Source organism: Dreissena polymorpha, chromosome 15 (assembly GCF_020536995.1).
Source record: "Dreissena polymorpha isolate Duluth1 chromosome 15, UMN_Dpol_1.0, whole genome shotgun sequence".
In the NCBI taxonomy this organism is placed as follows: Eukaryota; Metazoa; Mollusca; class Bivalvia; order Myida; family Dreissenidae; genus Dreissena; species Dreissena polymorpha.
The window spans coordinates 55,729,136-55,745,355 of NC_068369.1; the positions used below are offsets into that span (position 1 = coordinate 55,729,136).

A 16,220-nucleotide genomic window follows, 5' to 3' on the forward strand; every position below is an offset into this window, starting at 1 on the left:
TTTAGAAGCTTTTCTGCCAAGCGTTTAATTATGCGGAGTATAACTGACCATATACTTACAGAAAATAGTTGCAGAAATTTCCGAGGGTTTGCGATATAAGAAACATTAATCATGTGCCAAAGTTATGTAGGTTTATTTGGATTGATCATTGCTCAATTGTAAAACACATACAATTATTATGCACAGTCCATATTCGCCTGTTTATAAGGAAACGTCAGATACAACATAACAAACATCAGATGTGCTAACGGTGTGAGATAGTAATTCAATTAACAAATTGCATACACTAAACATGCTAAACAAATTATCATTAATGTTAATCAAATAATTCTCGGGAAATACCAACGTGTCAATAAGTCCGTTCGGATAATTATACAAGATGTTAATAAAAATAAAAAATAGCTTTAGCACATTAAGTTCATTAATCACTTTCGAATGATAAATTGTAGTAAGACCATGCTAATTTAATCAGTTTATTGTGTAAATTGCAGCTATTGGGTTGTTTCGTAATAAATATGTTAATATGATAAATGATGCATTCATTAAATATTCAACTGGAAGCAAGTACGTTATAGGTATACATATACTTGGATTTTTTAACAATAATTTTACACATTATGTTGTGGTGTTCGATTACAATCAGTTATTCTGTAAGCAATCTTGTAGTAAGCTTTTATTCAGCGGGTGCACGATTAATAGTCATTTCTTTCAAGATTATCGAAAGCACGCAGAGAAGCATTCTTCAAAGTTAATTTAACTTATTAATAAGTAAATACTATTATATATGAATTAACACACGTAAGCATTTATGGACAAAAGAACAACTCCAAAAAAGTACAACACTCGGCTTTTTTTAATATTACGTAAAAATACAGCCCGTTATTAACCATATGGACGGTCTCTTTAAACCGAATCCCATTGTATGAACGTGTACTTAAAAAACAAGTTCACTTTCTTTCGTAACACCAGAAAGTTCGAGTATAGTTGATATTTAATTTGACTGATAAAATCTACCTTGAGGATAAAACATTTACTTTTATTCATTCAGTAGGTATAATTTTGTCGTTAAAGTAAGATTATGTTACTGAATGACGATGACAAACATAGTTTCGAAAGGACGGTGATCCGCGTTATTTTAGGTACGCGAGCACTGAAATTGGTTATTTTAGGTACGCGAGCACTTAAATTGAATTTGGTGGCGCCTTTTTACGCTGTTTTGTACGAGCATTTAGTTGTAATACGATTTCGTTTTTGGTTTATTTGGGTTGATCATTGCTGAATTGTAAAAACATACAGTTATTATGCACAGTCCATATTAGCCTGTTCATATGAAAACATCAGATACGACATAACAAACATCAGATGTGCTAACGATGTGAGATAGTAATTCAATTAACAAATTGCATACACTAAACATGCTAAAGAAATTATCATTAATGTTAATCAAATAATTCTCGGGAAAATACCAATATGTCAATAAGTCCGTTCGAATAATTATACAAGATATTAATGAAAAACAGAAACAAGACAAAAAGCTTAAGCACATTAAGTTCATTAATCACTTTCGAATAATAACTTGTACTTATACTCTTTATTTCCACTTCTCAGTGATTTTGAAACATACAATATAAAAAAAGCAGCAAATACACATTCACATATATAAACATGGGATGAAGTACTATTTACATAAACCATAATTTACATATGAATATTATATATAAAGAGATCCACAAGACGTCTGTTTGTTTTAAAGCACATTACATTTAATTTTACGTAACACACATATGAATGAAGTTACATATACTCCTGGTTGTCTCGTCATCGAGGGTGTTTGCCGCTGATAGCAATAGTGTCACCATATCGTATGAGTTTGTATTGGGGAGAATGTTACACGCTCGTAGGATTGTCAGTCTATATTGTATTAATCTTTGACACGAGGCGATGGCATGAGTGTCGCTGTCTAGGATTATGTGACCACAGTGTCTGCAATTGTTTCCGGACGGTTGTTCCCGCGTGTTAACTAAGACACGCACAGCTGCCAAAGCTTCCGATGTTTCGCGAGGTGTCCTCGCCGCGGTCCAGATGCGAGCCGCCCTGATGTGAGGATGGACGACACTAAATCGCGCAAATTCTGGGTTCCCTGTGACGCGCACTGTCCACAGCTCCATGTGATAGTTGCGGATCGCATTGTTTACAATCATTTCCACGTCAGTTTAGGAGGGGTAATACTTGAATCACGATAAACTGTATAATGGTTCAAAAGGTTATACTTTTCCATTACTGAGTAAATGTCTGGTATAAACCCTTGCTGTGATGATTTGCCCCGGATATTAAAAAGCGCTAGTCGGTACTCAAATAGTTGTTTTGTGAGATATTTACTGTTCATACAACAAAGTTTATGGAAGAACATCAGTTTTCTTGAGTCAATTTTCGCAATTATTGGTTGCCAACCGATTAAGCTTAATGACATGTCAGTTCTTGTGCGCGTTGGCAAATTTTGACACATTTTTGCTGCAAATCTCAGAAACCTTTCTAGTGTAAGGACATCATAGTTCGTCAGTGATGCGGCTAAGTGGCGTATTCGTTACAACTTTCACAAGCTGTATTCTTATCAGCCAAAACTCGATAAAAAGTTTAAACAAATACGGAGTACATAAATCCTTCACAATACAATCATTATAAGAAAAGGATTGAAACGAAAGAAAAAGTCCTACACAATTTCTCTCCTTGCAGTAGTCTTTACGCAATACATGGGTTTGCTTTTAGACATATTTTAAGTAATTCGTAAATATATTGTTGGAATTATATACATATTTGGGAATTTTCATTTTCGTCGAGATACCTATTTCCAATAAGAAGCGTGTCGAGCTCAATATCACTTGTTCTACTAGAAATGTTGTTAATTATTTCGTGGCGTATTTCATTATAATAATTAATATGGATAATACTCGATAAGATTCTGTGAAAAAATGATTATTCGTGTCACATTAATTTTCTTTGATTTCGAAGGTTGAGGTGTCCGCGAATTTAAGATCACATTTAATCATTATGTCATGTGTTTATTTTTTAAGACTGAATTAACTCATGCATCAAATACATAAATATACAAAGCAATACGCACAAACTTACTGCGTGTGTTTCCAACTCTAGATAAATCCAGATAATATACCAAAAGGAGTACATGTTCCTGAATTTGAAACACTGCGTGTTAGTTATTTGAAAGCTTGGGCAAAGTTCTTTCATTTTAAACAAACAGCGTCGTAATATTACATTGATAAATGCAATCTCCACGCAGAGTTGTCGTTCCATGCCTTCACATATAATCTCTGCTATCACAATAAAATTCTTCCAGATTTGAGAGGATTTTTTTTAGTATTATATGAGTATCATTTTCTTTTATATTTTGAAAAAAATGGTATAAGTTAAGGTTCATAATAAAATCATATTACCTAAATAAAAAAATAAAAAATAACAACGGGAAAATTATTGTACAACGTGGCTCGGCTATCATCACGTGGTTGGTTATGAGGGCACGGACTTTAGTCAGCTTTGTTGGTTCCAGTCAAATCTCTGCGCGGAGATTGGGGAAAATGCAGCTGTATTTTGTGAAACATCTCTTAAGGTCCCAACAATAATGGTAATAACTCGCGCGTCATGCCTATCACCATTCATCGATAAAATTATACACATTTAGTTTTCTCCTTTTTTAAACATGACTATATACTAAAATTATAGAAATAGACTTTAACATAAACTTAGTATACATCGCTGTATCGTATTATATATTTTGCCTTAAAAGGCATAATTTCGGTTCCTACTCTAAACTGTTTTTTGTTATTTCAGGTTATCTCTCAGTGCCTACTCTAAACTGGTTTTTCATGATTCCATGTTATCTCTCGATGCCTACTCTAAACTGTTTTTCGTTATTCTAGGTGAACTCTCGGTGACGAGACTCTAAGCTGTTTTTCCGTTATTCCAGGTTAACTCTCATTGCCTACTCTAAACTGTTTTCCGTTATTCCAGGTTAACTCTCATTGCATATTCTTAACTGTTTTCATTTAAACCAGGTTAACTCTCAGTGCCTACTCTTAACTGTTTTTCGTTATTCCAGGTTAACTCTCGGTGACGAGACTCTTAACTGTTTTTCGTTATTCCATGTAAACTCTCAGTGCCTACTCTAAACTGTTTTCGTTATTACAGGTTAAATCTCAGTGCCTACTCTAAACTGTTATTCGTTATTTAAGGTTAACTCTCGGTGACGAGACTCTAAACTGTTTTCGTTATTCCAGGCTTACTCTCAGTGCCTACTCTAAACTGTTTTCGTTATTCCAGGTAAACTCTCAGTGCCTACTCTAAACTGTTTTTCTTAATTTCAGGTTAACTCTCGGTGACGAGACTCAAAACTGTTTTTAATTATTCCAGGTTAACTCTCAGTGCCTACTCTAAACTGTTTTTCGTTATTCCAGGTTTACTTTCAGTGCCTACTCTCAACTGTTTTTCGTTATTCCAGGTTAATTCTCGGTGACGGGACTCTTAACTGTTTTCTTTATTCTATGTTAACTCTCGGTGCCTACTCTAAACTGTTTTCGTTATTCCAGGTTAGCTCTCAGTACCAACTCTTAACTGTTTTTCGTTATTCCAGGTTAACTCTCGGTGACGAGACTCTAAATTGTTTTCGTTATTCCAGGTTAACTTTCGGTGCCTACTTTAAACTGTTTTTTGTTATTCCAGGTTAACTCTCGGTGCCTTCTCTCAACTGTTTTTCGTTATTCCAGGTTAAATCTCCGTGCCTACTCTTAACTGGTTTTCGTTATTATAGGTTAACTCTCGGTGACGAGACTCTAAACTGTTTTTGTTATTCCAGATTAACTCTCAGTGCATACTCTTAACTGTTTTCGTCATTCCAGGTGAACTCTCAGTGCCTTCTCTAAACTGTTTTTCGTTATTCCAGGTTAACTCTCAGTGCCTACTCTAGACTGTTTTTCGTTATTCCAGGTTAATTTTCGGTGACGAGACTCTAAACTGTTTTTGTTGTTCCAGGTTAACTCTCAGTGCCTACTCTAAACTGTTTTTCGTTATTCCAGGTTAACTCTCCGTGCCTACTCTTAACTGATTTTCGTTATTCCAGGTTAACTCTTGGTGAGGAGACTCTAAACTGTTTTCGTTATTCCAGGTTTACTCTCAGTGCCTACTCTAAACTGTTTTTCGTTATTCCAGGTTAACTCTCGGTGACGACTAAACTATTTTTCTTTATTCCAGGTTAACCCTCGGTGTCGACTCTAAACTGTTTTTTGTTATTCCAGGTTAACTTTCGGTGCCTACCCTTAACTGTTTTTGGTTATTCCAGGTTAACTTTCGGTGCCGACTCTAAACTGTTTTTCTTTATTCTAGGTTAACTATTTAGACATTTTTGCAACTTATATTTGAAAGTCAGAAAATAAACCTTTTTTAATGAAATGAAATAAGTTATATAAGTTATTGTCCTTCAATATTCTTTTTTCAATTGGGTAACACATTTTGTATACAGTTTAAAAGGTTAACGGAACATGATAACCGACTTACCGTCTAAATATTGTTGGCGAGTATGGTGGATATGAACTTTTTGGCCTACTAATACGGTATCTACATCATTCAGGTCGAGTGGCTGACTACTCCAATATTATAGTTAAAAAATGTAAATAGAAAAAATGGACCGTTTCCAAAATCTATATTTCTGGTTAATTGAAACTAACTTTGTTTGCCTTATAATACGGTTTCATTAAGGTCGATGAGCGAGCGGACGACTACAGCAATCGCGATGTAAGCGGTTACGGGCTAGCGGCCAGGGTTCGGGCCCGGTGCTCCAGCCTCACTCAGCCGTCCCCGCTTGATGGCGAGGACGCATCCATGATCAAATACATGATCCCCGTACCACAAGTCCGGAGCCTCTACTGTCCGGTGGAAAAAGTGGGATCAACTTTTTGGCAGCGTTTCATCTACATGATACAGAAAAGTAGTCCGCGTAAACGGAAGTACAGCCATCCCTTTGAAGTTGACATCAACCTAGCTTTAGTGCATCGACCCAAACCGCTCTATCGAGCAAAACCGAGAGATTTTAAAAACGATTTTAAGTTGATGTTCGTTCGGGATCCATACAAGCGGATCGCCTCGGCTTTCGTCGACAAACTTTTGGCGCCAAATCCGCTGTTCTGGAAACTTATTGGAAGATCGGCCATCGAGAAGTTTCGTGGGGTCGATAAAAACAGGAAATGCTTTCATGACGTCACGTTTTCCGAGTTTTTGCAATTTGTCGTCTGGGCGGAGAAAAGCAGAAGAGAGTTGGACGCTCATTTTCAAGTGGCCACCGAGGTTTGCGTACCGTGTACGATGAAATATGACTATATCGGTAAGTATAAGATTGTCTAAAGTGTGGCTTTTGTGTCCTGTTTGGTGAAAATTGGGCAAAATGCATGTGCGTAAAATGTCGTCCCATATTAGGGACGACACTTTCCGTTATAATGGTATTTTTCGTTTAAAGGAAGTCCCTTTTTACAGAAAATCTAGTTTAAGCGGAAAGTGTCGTCCCGGATTACTAGTAATCTGTGCGGACTGCACAGGCTAATCTGAGACGACACTTTACGCACATGCATTATGCCCAGTTTTATCAGAACAAGAAACTTTTGATTGCATACTTATTCCCCACCGTAGGCCGAGAGATATAGTTTGTGCATTGTCTGTCTGTCCTTCCGCTCGTTCTTCCGTCCGTCCGGAAAACTTTTGTGTCCGGAGTTATATCTGGGGACTGCTGGACCGATGTCATTGAAACTTTGTATGCGTGTATATATGGATATCGTAAGAGAATGACACCCTTTTAAAATGCGATGCCAACCATTTGTCAATCACAAAATTATGGTCTTTTTTATGTCAAGTATTTTTATAAAGCATTTTTTCTGTCTTAAACTGAAATAAAAATAACATATGAGCCACGGACATGCAACTTAACACAATTGACCTCAATCATCTGGGGCTGGGGCATATGTAAGACCCATAGCCATAGAGGCAAGGTCAGGGTCACACATTGAGGTCAAAATCACACATTTTATGAATTATTCATAGTTTAGGCATTACTTCACCTTGCATTTATGGATTCTGTAATAACCTTTTACATTTTATTTTGCTGTCCTTTATCTGGCAGTGTGTCGCAGGTAAGACTCGGGTCTCTAAGGTGAAGGTTGAAGATCGCACACTGAGATCAAAGGTTAAATATCATACACTGAGGTCAAATGTTACAAATTATGGTTAAATATGCCATATTTTGTTAGGATTCTATCATTCATCAATTGATTTGCACCCATCCATATTTTTTTATTCGGCGTTGGATATCAATACAATGAATTTGCTCGTTTGCTTCTTGGCATTATTCCTATACTATGATGTGAAGAGGCAAGGCAAAGGGTTTATTCTATATTTGTACTAAGTGCATGATCTATAAGTAACAGGGTGACTTTGTGGGGTTTCCAATTAAACGTAAATTGATTTAAACACACCAGTAAGTGGTGCTTTTCTCCAATAACTTTTTAAAACAATTTTTCTTACGAATTTTAACTAGTTACCGATTTCAGACGAATTAAGGATTGATTCTTATACCTTAAGACATTGACACAAACTGCAAGGACAATTGTCTTTTGTGCACTAAAGATGTTTGCACATGTATTTCTATAACTTGAGATATTTGCAAAAATTAAGTTCCTAGCGGTGTGTTAAGATTCTGCCCAGCCCGTGTGTAAAACACGGGAAACCCCGTTGATTCTGAATCCTGGTAAAGAATTTTAAAAAATCCTTCATATATAATAGTCACTGGCCAACGAAAATATGCACGTGCATGCATGTATACTAAACAGGCATCAGTGATTAAACGAAAAAGATTGTTTCGTTCGTAAGAAATACATTTTAATATGTTTATTTAATACTTCAAAGTACGCGCGCCACACACGTGTTGTACTTATCGATTTAATGATCGGGTTCTTGTAGGTATTTTGGTAAATATGATTACCATTGCAAACGCTTGATTAAAGGCTGTTGTTTATTTATCTACTTATGGAGTGGTATAATTTTTCACAGATAAAATAGTTTTCGTGAAACAAACAGCCTTTTAATTGAATGTCAGCGGCTTGAATTCTTTTTGTCGAAGGAATCAAAATAGTTTAAATTTGTTTAAACACATTTCTTAAGAGTCGTTTGCCGAAGGCTTTATATAACGCTCTCGAGTTCGTTATGGGACTAACACCCGTATTTGGTGTCTATAAGGGAGATCAAAAGAACGCCCCCACAGTGGGGATCAAACCCGTGACATCCCGGTCGCCTTGCAGACACCATACCCATTACGCCACGACGAAAAAAATAAATTAATTTTAAGCACATATTTAAAAATAATTATTAAAAATTTCCATAAATTGTTCCACGTGTCCAGGCAAGATGGAGCGATTCCAGGAGGACGCCTATGACGTCATCGACCGGCTGCATCAGAACGCCACGCGTCACTTGCTCAACGACAATATGACGTCACTCGCTGGCGACGACGCCGTCATGGACAGCGTCCACAGCCCGTACCAGTGGAGGATTCAGGTCAGACCTTTGACGATCTGGGCCCGTATTCACTAAAAGTTATTAGACTTAAGTCTAAAAATAACGAATATTCTTTAATTTATAATACTCGTATTCAAGAAGCTTTACTTTTGCGTAGATTTTGGCATTAACCTTCTCCATCAATATCATTATTCATATAAAACATTTTTGATATGACATAATCGCCTGTGGTAGCCTGATATATTAAAAGACATGATGTATTGTTTTTGGTTCGTTATTCTTAAAAACACTCAAAATCAATGAATATTTCGTTAAATATTTCGAAAAATAAAGTAAACAAATAAAGAATCAATGTTACTTATAGCAATTGCTTCGGGCTTCGAGCAGCTTCGGAAGCACAACGTAGTTGTCATGAATAACACTTTATTTTACGAAATATTTTGCGAAATATTTTGCGAAATATTCGTTGATTTTTTTAGTATTTGTGTTACTTTAAGTCTAAGAAAGGGTGGGCGAGTACAGGTCAGACCTTAACGATCCATCGCTTGAATTAACCCCATTAACACAAAAACTTTAGATAAATATGCGTGCAGATATCGCATATTACCGACCAATATATAACAAAGCAAATTGAAATCGTTTCAATCAATATGCAAAAAAAGTCATTTTTACAATTATAATTGTTGATTTAATATGTCTGTTTACTATATAATTATGTACTGTATTTTTTGTAAGGAGACTATGGGACAAAAATCAAGCGTGATTTTGAGAACAAGTCAACTAACAACAATTTTTACACACAGCTATTTATTTTCTTAATTAAAGTATACAGGTATATAGATTACATCATGAATTTATTAAAACATAGCCTCTCAAGCATGCCTTCAATTTTCATCTTAACCCCTGACTGCCTTATGACTCTTTGAGACTCGTTCTGGGAAAACGGGGCGTAATGCATGTGCGATAGTGTCGTCCCCGATTAGACTGTGCAGTATGCACACGGTAATCGGGACGATAATTTCCTCTTTTTTTATTTTTCGTTTATAGAAAGTGTCTCCTAACGAAAATCTTATTAAGGCGGGAATTGTCGTCCCTGATTAGCCTGTGAGGACCCCACAGGCTAATCTGGGACGATACTTTACGCACGTGCATTAAGCCCGGATATCCCAGAACGATGCTCATGCAATAACAATTTCGGCATTTGTATTGTAAAAAAGATAAAATGTGGTAAAATATATTCAATGTATATGTCCATTATACTCTAATTATACTTTCAAAAACCTTGTTTCAATCACGACTGCTTTTTCTAACTTATGATTCATCTTAACATCAGACTTACGTGCGACTATTTATATAACAGGGTGCAGGGTCAACAGGATTTTCAGGGGTTTACAAACGGGCTGGACAGAATATAAACTGTAAAATGTAAACAAGTACTGGTTCTAGTCCCAGGAAACGGACTCGAGAGCCTTTCAAATAAGCCTTAGGCTTTCTATGCAATTGAGCTAAATAGGTTTTAACTAGAATGTAAACACACCGTTAAGAACTTATTTTTTGCAAATATCTGAAGTCATTGAAATATATTTGCAAACATCTTAAAGGGATCTTTTCACGCTTTGGTAAATTGACAAAATTGAAAAAAGTTGTTTCAGATTCGCAAATTTTCGTTTTAGTTATGATATTTGCGAGGAAACAGTAATACTGAACATTTACCATGGTCTAATATAGCCATTATATGCATCTTGTGACGATTTAAAACCTAAAAATTATAAAGCGTTGCAACGCGAAACGATTGAATAATTTGGAGAGTTCTGTTTTTGTCGTTAAATTCTATGAAACTACGAAGATTGCTTATATAAGGTATAAAATACGTCAAGGAAGTGTACTCGGCGGAAAAGCTCAGTAGGCTTAAGCGTTTTTACTTCAGGACTCTGGCAGGACTCCAGGGGTCACTGGTTCGAAACCTGGTCCGGGCAATGTTCTTTTCCTTTTTTAAATTTTATTCTTGATTTTTTACTGGAGCTTTTACGATCCAATGTTTACATTTATCGATATAAAGCATTTAATGAATAAGTTAAAAAATGCCAAAATCTGTGAAAAGGCACCTTTAAGTGCATAAAAGACAGTTTTTCTCGCAGTTTGTGCCTATATATTAAAGTATAAGAATAAATCCTCGAATGCGTCTGAAATCGATAACAAAAGTTCACGTTGAGTGAAGCATAACCGTAAACATGTACATGAAAGCAGTAAAATATAATTTTTGAACAAAGCAAAACAATGTGACAGGCTTATTAAGTAAACTAATTTTGATGTTTATCACATCCCATAAGCAGCATAAAAATCTGTCTTTTATGCACCAGTTGAAATTCTTTAAAAAAAATTAACGGTGTGTTTACATCCATAAACGTTTGATTTGGAACCAAACAAAGTCACGTGATCCTGCATCCTGTATACTCTGGTCCTAAGATCATCAGATGCATCAGCTGGCACGAGGCGCTGCAGAGCGTGTGGCGGAAGTTGCAACTAAGAGGCTTAGTGGAATTCAGACATCCTTTCCCGCTGGACGAAACATCATCGCGACGAACCACAGCCGCCGATTTCATCGCATTGGCCAACCAAGCGCGACGGGACTCAGACCCCGGAAAACTTCGGGCTCAAAAGGAGCACGTGCTTACCGAGATGTATAGGAGCGTGCCCTTGGATGTTCTCGAGGATATAAGGACAACATTTCAGGCGGATTTTGAGATGTTCGAGTACGATTCAAGCCCGACCGAGATTTTCGAACGTTCGTCCGCCTTTTCTGTCAAGAATGTGCTTGATTTTCGGACGCAAAATATCACAATTCCTTGACTACGCAGTTATTCATAATTGTGTTCGTCTTGCTCGTTCTTAATGGCGTTGAACTTAAACTATTATTGTATTTTCTATTTTATTTGAAAAGCTGTGTACCTTATTTAAAAAAAAAAAATTACTGACTATTTCATCGCATGTATTTAGTTCATTTTTACGAAAAAGTATAGCTAATGAATATTGCGATAGTGCGATCAACTGTAATCGCCCGGTAGTCAAAAAATGTTCGAACTGCCGGAATAATTACGCATTATGTATGCCTTAGCGCCTTCGTACTTTTCCTTGTTTGTATAAATATTTAAAACTGTTCAAAATATTACAGTTTCGTACGTATATTAATATAATGATGCGAATATCTGTTTACAAGTGCCTATTTTAAGTGCGTTGTACAGTTTAACTACTGGATATTTCGATCACGTCAAGTCGTTGTTAAAGGAACATTTCACAGATTTTGGCTTTTATTTTAAGTTTGTCATATATGCTTTAAATGAATAAATGTTTACATCGAAACTTAAGAGTTCCAGTATTAAACAACAATATAATCAAATAAAAATAGGTAATCCATACATGGGCTCGAAGCACTAACTCCTGGAGTAATATTCCAGCGCATAAACCACTCGGCTTGCATGCAAATCTCAAGTTATTGGGAGATTGGAGGACAACCGATTGCCAGACAACGACTACCCGGTGAAATCCTGTAACTCCAAACAAGAAATCGTGCAGGCTTAATTCTAAGCTAAATTTTACTATTTTGTATATCCAGATTTCACCAAGCAGTTTTGTTGTTCGACATCCAATTGACCTAAAAAGCACATTAAACATTATACCATTGCAAAAATATTTATTCACTGAATATTTAACATTTAATCTTGACTAGCTGTCTTGTTCCCCGGTTTGGACTTGTGGCCATGGTTCCCGTACTCATCGTATTGATCACAACTTCGATTTAACAGGTCGTCGAGCAAATTGTGCCTTTTAGGACAACCTACCAGCAAACAGTTAAGGCCAGCATTTTTTTAAATTTGTTTTACGGGATATTTTTTAAAAAAATTGAGTCGGGGGGGGGGGATAAATAAAATCAAATCATGAAAAGTGAGCAGTCAACCAAAAAAATAAAAATAAAACTGTCTAAACTGATAAAAAAAATATTTTATTAAATTTAAAATTAAGCCAATTTAAGCTTCTGTATACTTGCATTAACCTTTAAGTGTTTTATATATCTTATTACACTGATGTAGAAGCTTTTTATAATAATTGTAAACATATTTTTATATATATTTATATGTAAAAGCACCATCCACATGTTTTATACTATGTTGCTTCAATAGAGACCATTAACCACGCCAGGTGTGTAGTGTATTATAGTGATCGTTAAACTTTTGTTGAGTGTTAATCATATGTATGTTTATAACAAATATAGCGTGCATTTGACTAAAATAAAAAATAATTGAAAACTTTTTAAATTGTTTAATAGCTTTAAATAGCAACAAACTTTGTAACTTTCATCCATGGGTGGACTATGCACACTAAAAAATACTATTTAATATACAACAGACTTGCTTTATATCATGATAATTTGTATCTATCATGAGAAAAAATGAGCCACAGAACAGGAAATTGGACCTTAGGGCGATTGCGACCATTTTTGCTCCAAAAGAGCAGTCTGATCAGGATCCAAACTGTTCAACATAATTGTCATTCGGTCAGTACTTCTAAAGATGTTAAGCGAACACTTTGGATCCTCATCAGACTGCGCTTGAATTGATCTTGATCCAAACTTTGTGTAGTGAAAGTTCTAGTTCATAAAATGTGAATTTTTATTTAATAAACCGTGAGTTATAGACTTATAAAAACATGTGCTGCATTTCATTTAATATTCAGAGAGAGTTATAGTGTATATAGTAGTAAGTAGTGTACATATGTAAAGTGAACACAAAAGGCATGACTACAATATTTGGTGTGTAACATACAAGGTCAAGTCCCCGATGATCTTAAGACGGCAAGAGTTGTTCCCCTCTATAAAAAGGATGACAAATTGTCTGTAGGTAATTACCGGCCTGTGTCCATTTTAAATGTTATTTCTAAAATCCTTGAAAAGGTAGTTTATGACCAGGTTGAATCTTATTTTAAAGATAATAAATTATTGTATAAATTTCAGTCAGGTTTTAGAAGTGGCTTCTCCACGGATACTTGTTTAATTCACCAAACAGATTTTTTCAGGTATGAAAATGATAAAGGTAATATTGTTGGCATGGTTATGTTAGATTTACAGAAGGCGTTTGATACAGTCGACCACTCAATTCTTCTCATGAAGCTTCGTGCATCCGGTCTTAGTGATAGCGTTTTAAACTGGTTCAAATCATACTTGTCGGATAGAAACCAGCTTGTTGATGTCTCCGGTACCTTTTCTTCTAAGGCCAGTATAACCTGTGGTGTACCCCAAGGCTCAATCCTTGGACCCCTTCTTTTTCTAATTTACGTGAATGATATGTCAGCTGTGGTTAAAAATAAATTGTTATTATATGCTGATGATTCTGGAATCCTTGTTTCAGGTAAAAGTGTACTTGTTGTTGAAAAGGCACTAACAGATGATATGAACTTGGTTAGCCAATGGTTGATCGACAATAAGTTGTCATTGCACTTAGGTAAAACTGAGTCAATTGTGTTTGGGTCCAAGCAAAAACTCAGGTCACAATCTAGCATTGATATATCTTGTAATGGTACACCCATTGCTTCTACATCATCCGTTAAGTATCTTGGAATTACCCTTGACCAAAACCTTTCTTTCTGCTCAATGGCTGAGTCTCTTTTGAAAAAGGCCAATTCTAGGTAAAAATTCCTTTATCGTAAGAAAGATTTCCTTACTTTGCATACGAAGAAACTTCTTGTAATGCCACTGATTCAGTGTCATTATAAATATGCTTGTTCTGTTTGGTATAATAGTATAACTCAGTCTTTAAGAAATAAGTTACAAACCTGTCAAAATAAGTTAATTAGGTTTGTTCTTGACCTTGATTCTAGAGTTCATATTGACCAATCTCACTTTAAGTCCCTCAACTGGTTACCAGTTCACATGAGAGTAAATCAAATAATGTTATGTCATGTCTTCAAAATAAGAAATGGCCTTTTTCCAGATTACTTGAGTGAACACTTTGTTTTCCAAGATTCTATGCATAATTACAGCACTAGGTTTAGTAAAAAGGGTGGGTATTGTTTACCCAAGGTCAAATGTCATGGTTCCAAATCCTTTTCTTTTAACAGCATTAAACTCTGGAACTCTTTACCTGAGTCACTCACAGAGGTCAACAGGTTAGAAGGCTTTAAGGTTGCCATTAAAAGTCATTTAATGAATAATATTTAATTTTTTATATATGTGTCTTTTCACTTTTAATAAGCAGATATTAACTTCATCCAAAGACCTATAGATATAATAGGTCTTTGCTTCATCTTAGGTTTTTATTTTTAATAATTATTAGTTCATACTTCATAACATACATTTTAGCAATATATTTAATTTAGATAATTCATGATACCTCATATCATCAAATTACAACTGTCAAAATATCTATGTGTTGCAGTAATTGATAACATTATCAATTGATCTTAGTTTCCAGCTCCTGTCATATTTTATGAGCACTACTGTGATAATTAGTTTGATCTCTTTTGAACGGTGATATATATTTTTTATTTCATTAAATAATTATTTTACTATGAACATAGTTATGTTTAAGGTCAACATAGTTATGTTTAAGGTCTGCCTCTTTTTGTCATGCCACCAATAATAAGGACCACAATGAAAATAAGGGCTTGCTCTTTTTTGTGTTATCCTTGGTTTGGTGAGCATGTCATAGTTTATTGTACATGATATAGTTTTTAATAATTGCTTATTATTTTATTCTATGTTATGTTGTGAACTGTGTATATGCTTCCTATGCCGAAATAAATCTATCTATCTATCTATAACATCGTTATGATGTTCTCTTTGAAGTTTGTTCAAATCCTGCAGAAAATTTGCCCTCCCTAGGGGTTACTGTTTTGCTTATAAATATAAATAATATAATAATTCGGTTTCCCCATATTACTTCAGTTCTTATATCAAAATATCTTTGTTTTTTTTTGGTGTATTGACATTGTTCATTTCGATGAAATTGCATATAATATCTTCATAAAAGGCAGGTATTTTCCATGTTACTTTTGGTAATGACTTAAAAGAATCGATGTTCATTTTAAATATTAACAGCTTTTTGCCATACTGATTTATTATTTATTATTTACGTGTTCGTACGCATAAATATTTATCAATAGATGTATAAATTAACAATTAATAAAAAGTTGTCTAGATTAAAATCAATCAACAAAAGGTAAGAACGCCAAAAACAAACTAAATACTCTTCAACGTCGAGGATACACTCATCGCCATGGTAACTGCAATCACTATTTTCTGCATCCAGAATTTGGTTTTGTGATCTTAGCTCAAAGACATACGGTTTATTTCCAGAAACCATTTACTCATAACTGTCACGCTAGTCAGAAAAATCCGTATTTGCAAGAAAACAGAACTATGTTGTTCATTGATACGGGATCGACGACAGTTTAATAGCATTAAGTGCGTTTAACGAATTTAACTGATAATTTATGTCACTTTAGCCAAGGGTTATACAGTTTCATTTGAATATGTATTAACACACAATTTACAAGAAAAGAATGAATAAAAATGTTAAATGTTACTTTTGAATATAAAAATAAGAAAATTAAATAAACAATATTAGAAATTGTTTCCAATCGGCTTTCGTTGTATAATAACC

The 16,220-nt window shown here is 35.0% G+C and overlaps 3 protein-coding genes across 6 annotated transcripts in view; all 3 read left to right on the top strand.

Annotated features, from left to right (window-relative positions):
- The window catches only part of LOC127860121 (uncharacterized), a 252,862-nt gene that overhangs the window by 136,636 nt on the left and 100,006 nt on the right, over window positions 1-16,220 (top strand). The gene's annotated exons all lie outside the window — the stretch shown is intronic.
- The window catches only part of LOC127860122 (39S ribosomal protein L40, mitochondrial-like), a 250,497-nt gene that overhangs the window by 37,382 nt on the left and 196,895 nt on the right, over window positions 1-16,220 (top strand). The window lies entirely within an intron of this gene.
- On the top strand, window positions 8,483-11,730 carry LOC127860127 (uncharacterized). The gene is made up of 2 exons (XM_052397977.1): window positions 8,483-8,604; window positions 11,032-11,730. Exons 1-2 carry the CDS (start codon window positions 8,536-8,538, stop codon window positions 11,413-11,415), a joined length of 453 nt encoding a protein of 150 aa, XP_052253937.1. The 5' UTR covers window positions 8,483-8,535; the 3' UTR covers window positions 11,416-11,730.